This window comes from Heliangelus exortis, chromosome 11 (genome assembly GCF_036169615.1).
Source record: "Heliangelus exortis chromosome 11, bHelExo1.hap1, whole genome shotgun sequence".
Classification (NCBI taxonomy): Eukaryota; Metazoa; Chordata; class Aves; order Apodiformes; family Trochilidae; genus Heliangelus; species Heliangelus exortis.
In genome coordinates this window covers 1,384,491-1,394,211 of record NC_092432.1, presented here as the reverse complement: position 1 = coordinate 1,394,211, position 9,721 = coordinate 1,384,491, and the positions used below count along the sequence as shown (strand labels likewise).

The 9,721-nt window shown below is 64.0% G+C and overlaps 1 protein-coding gene across 1 annotated transcript; it reads left to right on the top strand.

The window, feature by feature from the left end:
* The first annotated feature begins 2,140 nt into the window (after positions 1-2,140).
* On the top strand, positions 2,141-8,019 carry SKOR1 (SKI family transcriptional corepressor 1). Its single transcript, XM_071755301.1, has 9 exons — positions 2,141-2,499; positions 3,291-5,281; positions 5,368-5,458; positions 5,863-5,970; positions 6,082-6,153; positions 6,397-6,471; positions 6,567-6,641; positions 7,398-7,463; positions 7,591-8,019. The coding sequence occupies exons 2-9, from the start codon at positions 3,308-3,310 to the stop codon at positions 7,686-7,688; spliced, it is 2,559 nt and encodes an 852-aa protein (XP_071611402.1). The 5' UTR covers positions 2,141-2,499; positions 3,291-3,307; the 3' UTR covers positions 7,689-8,019.
* Positions 8,020-9,721: the final 1,702 nt, after the last annotated feature.

Sequence of the window (9,721 nt, the reverse complement as noted above, 5' to 3'; positions counted from 1 at the left end):
GTGTCCCCACATGATTATTTATTTATACACCCGTGACACGGCTCCCTAAGTTTTAACCTAAATTATCCACCGGCCTCTCCTGCCAGCTCGGCCCGGGGCTGGAGTGGAACCGGGTGTGTGTTGGGGGGGTCCCGTCGGGGCTCAGCGCCCTGCCCGCCGCCTCCCTCCGGTGACCGCGGCTCCTCCGCGCCCCTTCCGCGGCCGCGCAACCCTCCGGCCCGCTCGGCGACCCTCGGGGGGGCTGACGGGGCGGCGGCAGAGCCCGCAAAACGTCCCGGCTCACGCGTGCGGCGATCGTTGAGCGTTAATTAGAAATTCATTACAATTAAAAGCCGCGCGCACACGCCTTAATTACATCTGATTTTTAATTCCGAATCCGTGTTTACACAGTAAGCGAGACGTACCTCCTGATTATCCCCAATACTCTTTATACTGTACTAATTATGTAAATTAAACCTAATTAACTGACAAAAAAAAAAAAAAAAGAAAAAAAAAAAAGAACCTGCAGTCAATTCAACTGTTAAAAGCTACGGCGGCCGCAAGGAGCGGGCAGAGCGACGGGGCTGGGGCGGGTCCCAGCCTGGGGGGTCCCGGTAACGGGGCCCTGGAACCGGTCCCTGCCCTCCCGCAGCACCGTCGGGGCGAGCCGCGGGCCGGTTCCTCCGCTTCAGGCTCCGGAGCAGCTTTGCGGGAAGCGAGGTAGCAACAGCAGGGCCCGGGGAAGGGCAGGGTGGAGGGGGCTGGGGCAGAGCCTCGTCCTTCCCGACCACCCCACCCGGACACCCCGACGTGCCCCAGCTCTGGGGGTACCAACTGGGTCGGTTCCGCTGCCCGCTCCCGGTGCCCCGCAGCCCCGCGTGGCCTCGCAGTCGGTTCCGCAGCAGCTGCAGGGGTTTAACGCCGTGGGGGTCACCCTAAAAACCCCACTGAGCGGGGCTCGGCCGCCGGCGTGAGACCCTCCCGCACTCCTGTGTCCGCTTAGCCGGAGGATGGCGGCGGGAGGGGAGCGGGGGGGAAAGGATAAATAATTAAAAGGCGAGGAATAATTACCGGCTCGGGTTGCGATCATTGCGGGAAGGCCGCGCCGCAAGGCCCGGCCGCAGCACCCACTCCCCTTCCCCAGGCCCCCGACGGGACGTCCCGGGGGGAGCGGCCGCCGTCCCGGGTGGGAGCGCGGATCGGGGTCGGTCCGAGCGCGGCGGAGAGCGGAGGCGATGGGTGGGTGGCTCCGCACCTGCGTCTCGCTCCGCGCCGGCTCCACCGCATCCTCCTGGCGCCGCTGGTGATGGCGAGGAAGGGGAGGAGTGGGGGGGAAGGGGGGGGTCACACAAAAGTAATAGCTGGGGGCGATCCGCGCCGTTATTAACTTCTGTTTGATCGGTGTAATTGCGCCGATCGCGGCCGGACGCGATGATTAATTACAGTTTAATTAACGTGGCCCTGACGAGCGCTGCATGCGGGGAGCCCAACCAGGGCAGGGACGCGGCCATGGGCCCCGGCCACAGCGGCAGGACCGGCGGCCACTCGGTTCCCCCCCCTCCGCCCCGCTCCGGTGCTCGCCTCTCCTGCCGCTGTGCCGGGGCTCCCCGTGGGGAACGAAAAAACCCGGGCTCGCCCCCTCCCGTCATCGCTGCCCGGCGATTTCGTTGGCGCTCCGGTGTCCCCCCCTCACCCTCCGTTCCGTCCCCGAACCGGCGGAGCGCGCATCCCGGCGGGGAGCGGAGGGGATGCGCGGTAGCTGCGCACCCCCGATTTCGATGGGGTCCCTTCGCCACCCTCCCGGGGCTCCTCTTTTCGTTGCCGCACGCTCCGCACGCAAACTTTCAACGAGCACCGCTCCCCCCGGGGATACCCACACTGCGGGAGGTGAGGAAAGGGAGGGGTGGGGGCGCGGAGAAGCGCGGAGCGTCGCGGAGCCCCGCGCAGGTGCAGCCCGGGGACTGATCCCCGCTCTTACCTCGGGCAGCCCGGGCGGGTCCCCGCTCGGTGGCGGCCCCCCACTCCCCCCCACCCCCTCCTCCTTCTTTTTTCCCTTCCCTCCCTCCCCCGTTCCTCCGTGCCTTAAAGCCGCGCCGTGATTGACTGGAGCGCATCGGTGATTGACGGCGGCGGGGTCCCGGAGGCAGTTAATGTAAATATGCTGGTGCTAAGTGGGTGTGTCTTCCCGTTATTTTAGCTGTCACCGGATCAATGTGCAGCGGGCTCCAAGTAAGGATCCGGATCCTCCCTCGGTGCCGCGGTTGGTCACTCGCTCTTGTTGCATCTCCTCGCCCGGGCGGACGCAGCGGTGGCGGGGCGGGCGGCGGCCCCGAGGCCTCGGTGAAGGGCACAACGCTGCCCGCCCGCCCCGCGCCCCGGCGGTGAAGGGTTCGGTGGGGACCGACCCTCTCCACACACATCACCACCCCAACCCCCCCTCGGCTGATGGCGGCCCCGGTGCCGGGCTGCGGCCCCTAACCCCGAGGAGAGCCTGCACGTCCAGCCGGGCTCCGCGGAGCGGTAAGTGGGAGCGGACGGAGGATGGGGAGGGGGGGCACGGGGGAACGTGGGGGGTCAGGACGCGTTTTCGGGAGAAGCTCCCCGTTATTTCGTGTAATTACCACGGGAAGCGGCTTAACGCCCTCCCCGCTAAGCCAATTTGCCCGGCTCGGTGCTGCCCTTCTGCTGCTACGTGCTGCGGGTCCTGCCCGCCCCGGCCCCCTAATCCGTCCGTTCCTAATCGCTTGCTCGGAGACACGACAAAGGGGCTCCCGGCCAGCCGCGCCCTCCGTCCCCTTCCTCTCGCCCGCGGGCACCGAACAGCAAGTTTCGGCCCGGCCGGTCCGGCCCGGGGCTCGCCATCCCCCCGGCCCCGCACCCGCGGGACGCGCCGGTCGCGTTATCCGGTGCGTTTCGTTGGAGCCCGCAACGGGCGGCCCGGCACGGCTCGGCGAGCCGGCACAAAGGGAAGGGACGCGGCACCTCCCGGGGACCCAGGCTGGGGGACGTCCACCCCCCGACACCCCCGAACGCCCTTGTCCCGGGTCCACCCGCCCGCCCGCCCGCCGCTCCGCGCCCGGTGGCGGAGGATGCTCGGTACCGGCTGGGGATGCGCTACGGCTCCGCCAGAGCTCTCCGGCCGGCCTGCCCCTGGCTGGGGGGGTCCTGCGGCAGCGGTCGGGGGGGGGCTGCGGGCCGGGGCCGGGAGCAGGGAGCGGGGAGCAGGCGGGCGGCGGAGCGGGGCTCTGGGGGCGGCTGCGGGGCCCCGGGAGCGCTCCTAACCCGCGCCTTTCCCCGATTTTGTTTTGCAGGGGCGTTTTGGGGGGGAATGGAGACGATCGCCAGTCAGATGGGAAATGGAAGAGATGCAAGCTCCTCCCCAAATTCAAAGCAAGAGCTGCAGCCGTACCAGGGCTCCAATACCCTCAAGCCCAACCAAGTGGGTGAGACCTCTCTGTACGGCGTGCCCATCGTGTCCCTGGTCATCGACGGGCAGGAGCGGCTGTGCCTGGCGCAGATCTCCAACACGCTACTCAAGAACTACAGCTACAATGAGATCCACAACCGGCGGGTGGCCCTGGGCATCACCTGCGTGCAGTGCACGCCGGTGCAGCTGGAGATCCTGCGGCGGGCCGGGGCCATGCCCATCTCCTCCCGCCGCTGCGGCATGATCACCAAGCGAGAGGCGGAGCGGCTCTGCAAATCCTTCCTGGGCGAGCACAAGCCGCCCAAGTTGCCCGAGAACTTCGCCTTCGACGTGGTGCACGAGTGCGCCTGGGGCTCCCGGGGCAGCTTCATCCCGGCCCGCTACAACAGCTCCCGCGCCAAGTGCATCAAGTGCAGCTACTGCAGCATGTACTTCTCCCCCAACAAGTTCATCTTCCACTCTCACCGCACCCCGGACTCCAAATACACCCAACCCGACGCCGCCAACTTCAACTCCTGGCGCCGTCACCTCAAGCTCAGCGACAAGACGGCCACCGAGGAGCTGTCGCACGCCTGGGAGGATGTCAAGGCCATGTTCAACGGCGGCACCCGCAAGCGGACCTTCTCCCTGCAAGGGGCGGCCGCCGGCGGGCCCGGTGCCGGTTCCCCGGCCGCCAAAGCCGCTTTGCACCCGCCGCCGCCCGCCGGCCCCGAGCTGGCCCCGGCTCACAAGAGCCTCCGGTGCAGCGGGCAGGAACCGGCGGGCGAGCGCGGGGCTCTGGGGCTACCGGCGGGGCACGGCGGGGCGACGGGAGCGCACGGCGGGGCGGGGGCGGTGCGCAGCTACCCGGTGATCCCGGTGCCCAGCAAGGGCTTCGGGATGCTGCAGAAGCTGCCGCCGCCCCTTTTCCCCCATCCTTACGGCTTCCCCGCCGCCGCTTTCGGACTCTGCCCTAAGAAGCAGGAGGACGCGCTGGGCGGTGCGGGGGGCGGCGAGGCGGGTAAAGGCGGGGCGCTGCCCCCCGGCATGTTCTGGGGACCCCCGCATCCTCACCCGCACCAACCGGCCCAGCCTCCCCACCAGCCCGGGGCCGCCAAGGACTCCGGGGTCTATCCCTCCTTCCCCGTTTTCTGGCCGGCCGCCGGCAGCTTGCCCGTCCCGCCCTACCCGGCCCAGAGCCCGGCCAAGGCGGCGGCCACCGCCGTGGTGGTGGCTGCGGCGGCGGCAGCGGCGGCGGCTGCGGCCGAACCGCCCGGGTTGTCGGGCCGGCACGGCGAGCTGGAGGGTTCGGAACCGTCGGGCAGCGGGAGGAGCAGCGCTACCCCCCAGGAAGGGGCCGGGGCGGAGGGTGAGCGCTGCCCCAGCGCCTTGTCCAGGGCGGCGGGAGAGGAGGAACGCTCCGGGGACGAAGCGCTGCTCCCCCCGCTGCCCCTGCCCAGGAAGGGCAGCTACCTCTCCGCTTTCCGCCCGGTGGTGAAGGACGCCGAGAGCATCGCCAAGCTCTACGGTACCCGGGAGGCGTACGGCAGCGGCGGGGGTCCCCGCGGCCCCGGTTACCTCTCCCCGGACTTTCTCAGCGAGGGCAGCTCCAGCTACCGCTCGCTTTCCCCCGGGGGGGACACGGCCGAGGAGCCCGAGGTGGATGTAGAGTCCAATCGCTTCCCGGAGGATGAAGAGGAGGATGCTGCCGCCGCCCCCCCCGCAGAGGGACGGGAACCGCCGCCTCCCCGGCTGCTGGCGGGGACCGAGGACCCTCCGCCGGCCGGGGCCGATGGGGCCGAGGAGAAGGCGGGCGAGCCGGCGGCGGAGGATGGTGGCCAGCAGCCCGACGGCAGCCCCGAGCGGAGCAGCAGCAGCGGCGGCGGCGGCTACGAGGTGCGGGGCCGGGGGGATGCTCTGCCCTCGGGGGTCCCCTTGGGGGTCCCCCCCCCCCTTCGCCGCCCTGACTCGCTCTTTTCTAGGTGTACGCGCCCGACAGGGGGGAGCAGCTGCAGCCGCTGAAGACCCCCATCTCCCTGGGACCTGCCTACCTGTGCACCCCCGAGGCTAAGGGTAAATTGGGGGGTCGGGGGGAGAGGTCGGTGCGCATCGAGGGTGAAGCCCCTGGAGCCGCCTCCGCAGGCTGCTCAACCCCGGGGGGGCAACCGGTTTGCCGCTTTCGTTTTGGGAGGGGGTTTCGGGAGAAAAAAAAAAAAAAAAAAAAAAAAAAAGCAAACGGTTTGCTGATGATGGACGGGGCTTGTGTCCCCCCCCGGCCCCGGGGATGCACCTTCGGGAGTCGGACACGGGCTGGCGGGGCAAAGCTCCTGCCAGAAAGCTACTTTCCACTAGGAAAGCGATTAAGATGTCCGCTAAGAAGGTTTTAACGAGGGCTTTGGCCGTAATTATGTAATTAAGGATATATCAGGACCATACTTTCATTGCTTATGGTTGAAAATCGGTTTATTAACTTTAAGAGCAAGATAAAGAAGACAATCACTCCGTGGCAGAGGATTTAGAGACCAGAAAATCCTATCAGGACCAAAGGAATGTCTCGCATCCCAGCCCTGTAAATACCGACAGAGGTAAGCGCCCGGCCGCGGAGCGATGCGCGGCCCCTCCGCGGGAGGGTGGGCGATCAGCGAAGCCCCTCACGGCGGGGCTGACGGCCCTGTGACCCCCCCCGACTCCCGCAGGAGATGATGGCCTCGGCGTGGATGTGGCCGGGACTCAGCTGGTGGAAAAGGACATCGAAAATTTGGCTCGAGGTGAGGGGGGAAAGCTTCGGGGGTCAGCACCCCGACGGGGGGGGCTGGGGGGAGGTTGTCGGGCCCCTCGGCCTCTCCCCGTTGCTGGAGGTATTTGTGTTTTTCTGCAGGAGTGATTAACTCCTGTGATTAATGTAACGTAATGCGATTAGCGCCGCGCTGAGCCGCCTCCAGATGGAAAAGTGCGGGCTCCCCTCATCCCCCCCAACCCCAACCCCCCCCTCCACATATATTTTTAAACAGACGAGTTACAAAAACTGGTCCTGGAGCAAATGGAGCTGAGGAAAAAACTGGAAAGGGACTTCCAGAGCTTGAAAGGTATCGGCCATCCTCTCCTCTCTGTCCCCCAACCCAGCCGGGGAGCGGGCCCTGAGTTGGGGGGAGCGGTGCTGAGCCCCCCCCTTGCCCCACAGATAACTTCCAGGATCAGATGAAGCGGGAGCTGGCGTACCGGGAGGAGATGGTGCAGCAGCTGCAGATCGTCCGAGGTACAGCCGAGTGCCGAGGCAGTCCGGCAATTAGGGCTTCTAATTTGCATCACCTTTTTGTTCCCCCCCTTTTTTTTGTTTTTAATTTCTTCGTTGTGTTCCTTTTTTCCCCCCTCCTTCCTTTTCCCCCCTTCTTCCTTTCCTTTTCTTTTTCTTTTTCTCTTTTTTCTTTTTCTCTTTTTCTTTTTCTCTTTTTCTTTTTCTTTTTTTCTCTTTTTCTCTTTTTCTTTTTCTCTTTTTCTTTTTCTCTTTCTTTTTCTCTTTCTTTTTCTTCTTTCTTTTCCTCTTTCTTTTCCTCTTTCTTTTCCTCTTTCTTTTCCTCTTTCTTTTCCTCTTTCTTTTCCTCTTTCTTTTCTTCTTTTTTTCCATTTTTTCCCCATTTTTTTTTATTTTAAATATTTTTTTTCCATTTTTCCCCATTTTTTTTTTTTAATTTTAAATTTTTGTTTAAAATTCGGTATCCTTTCACGAACTCCCAGTCGGAATTCCGAGCCTCCCCGCAAACGGCTGCGAGGCATCATTACGCGAGAGCGAACGAATCCCCCTTCCCTCCCGCAGCAATTTCCACCCAGGCTAAATTAAAAAAACCCAGGCGTAAAATTACCTGCGAAAGCCATGCCCGGCATCCCGTGTCCCCCTTCCCCCGGGCTTTCCCTTCAACCCAGCACATCCCAAAAGGGGTTGGGGGGGAGGGTCCGCGTCCTGGTGTGTGTTCCCAGCTCCCTGGCGCCTTGTGATGCTCTCCCCCCATCCCAGACACCCTGTGCAACGAGCTGGACCAGGAGAGGAAAGCGCGTTACGCCATCCAGCAGAAGTTGAAAGGTATCAGGGCAGGATGGGAGGGGGGGGGGAGGGAGGGAAAAACGTTTAAAGGGAGGTTGGGACACCCCCTCCCCTCTGAGGGGGGGGATCCGGGGAAGCTGAGGGTGATGTCTGGGTCTCTTCGCAGAGGCCCACGACGCGCTGCATCACTTCTCCTGCAAGATGCTGACCCCGCGGCACTGCACGGGGAACTGCTCCTTCAAACCGCCGCTGCTGCCCCAGTGAGCACCCCCCCGGACCCCAACACCCCCCCACACACACCCCCACGGACCCCTTTTCCCCCGAAGCCATGCGGGCAGAGCCCACACAAGCCATTTCCACGAGGAGACACTTGTATATAGAGGACTCGGAGCTCGGCTTTCCTCGGACTGGCAATACGGCGAGGAGCCGGCTTGAGAGGGAGGGGGGAACCGGGACCCCCCCTCCGCCCTGCGCCCCCCCCGCTCCGCCTCTTCCCCCCCTTCCCTCCCTGTGTGTCCGCTTCTTCATCCCTTGTCCAGACTGGAAACAAAAGTGGCTATGTGCAATGGATATAAATGTACTGTGATTCTCTTGGTACAGTATTTGTTGGATTTTTATTTATTTACGATGTATATTTATTTCCCACCCTTCCCCCCCCCACCCACCCAACCCCTTTCCTCCCTCACCCCCACCCCCCAACTTGTAAATTTATGGATGTAACAGCACTTTAACGGGAGACTCCGGAGGCAGAACAAGGCTCGCCCGCTCTGGGGAGAGCCCCCCCCACCCCCCTTCTGTACGTGATTTTGGTTCTTTAATAAAAACCGACTTTAAGAACCCGCGTGGTCCATGGGGTTGACCCGGAGGGGATGGGGGGTGGGCAAGGGTCCCTCCTTAAGGTCTGGGGCGGGTGTTGTAGTTGGGGATGGGGGAGCACCCGCTCCCCTGCGAAGTTCCCCTTCCCTTTTCCCATCCCACTCCTCCCCGCCGCAGCCAGGAGCTCATTAATGCCCATTTATATGCTCGTTTCACACATGAAAGTATTACATTAATGAGCTCGGCGAGAGGGGGGGGGTGTGTGTGTGGGGTGTGCATGGGGGTGCTCGCACACTTCTGAGCCCTCAATACCTGCTTTTAGCCTGGGATCACCCGAACGCAGCATCCCCGTGGGCCGGGAGAGACGCAGCAGGGTGGGAGGGACACGGGTGGGGAGGAGAAACCCTTTGCACCGCCGGCCCACCGGAGCTGGAGGGGGGGTCCGGTTGGGTTTTTGGGGTGATGATGCACCTTGCATTGGGGCTGCGGGAGTTGAGGGTACTGGGATATGGGGATTCCCCGGGGATTGGGGACTGGGATATGGGGATGCTCCGGGGATTGGGGAGCGGGAGGGGAGCATCCCGGGGCCCGGTGCTGGGTGGGATGCAGGGGGAGGTTGCCCATCGCCCATCCCGGCGCTGCCCGCGGGGGTTGCTGCGGTGTGGACCTTCCCCGGGAGTTGTGCGGCGTGGGTCTGTGGTTAATTAGTTACCGGGACTCTCATTAAGCCCCAGGAGCGGCGGTTCCGCGGCCTGGGCCGCCACCGTGTGGACACAGCCGGTACTGCAGCCCCCCGACACCCGATTCCCCCCCAAAACCATCCCGGGGGGCTGGGGGGAGGCAGCGATGCTCGGGTCAGGCCTCCCCCTACCCCACCCCGCTCCCGGGGCATCCCACGGGATAGCCCGAGCTCCCGGGTCTTCCTCCTGGGACCATCAGCGGAGCAGGAGCAGCATCCCCATCACCTGGGAGAACCTTCCAGGCAGCGGTGGGGCAGGTGGATGTGGTTACTGGGCTGATTCCCGAGGGCTGAAGGTCTTAAAAGCCCGGAGAGGGAAGTGGGGCTGGTTCTCCTGGGTTCTTCTCGCTTCTCGGAGCGGGAGGAGAAGCTCTCGTGGCTTTTTTGGGGACAGACATCCTCGGTGTGAGCAGGAGCAGCAGGGCTGGGCTTGCTGGTGGCATCTTTCACCCCGGTAAGGCTGTGGGACAGGGTGTGGAAGGGAGGTGAAAAACAGGGAGATGATGTGAAAAGGTGACTAAAAAGTCACCTTGGTTCACCTAAAAGGGAAAGAGGTGACTGAAAAGGCAGGGTCAAGCTCTGCAAGCTGTGAGATGGGTGGCTTGGGGGAATGAAATGCTTGGCCCTCTTCATAACATTTAGGGGAGCAGCTCAACCCCTTCCCTTCCCTGTCCCTTGGTTCCTGGTCACCTCTGGCACCCACTGTGGGCTGGAGGGGGCCTTGGGGTGACCTTGTGGGGAA

What these genes read in the sequence shown, in the direction of transcription:
- SKOR1 (XM_071755301.1), top strand. Translation starts at nt 3,308, where the DNA reads ATGGAGACGATCGCCAGTCAGATGGGAAATGGAAGAGATGCAAGCTCC. An exon ending in GCGGCGGCGGCGGCTACGAG is followed by an intron (nt 5,282 to 5,367) that starts GTGCGGGGCCGG and finishes GCTCTTTTCTAG; the next exon opens with GTGTACGCGCCCGACAGGGG. An exon ending in CATCGAAAATTTGGCTCGAG is followed by an intron (nt 6,154 to 6,396) that starts GTGAGGGGGGAA and finishes ATTTTTAAACAG; the next exon opens with ACGAGTTACAAAAACTGGTC.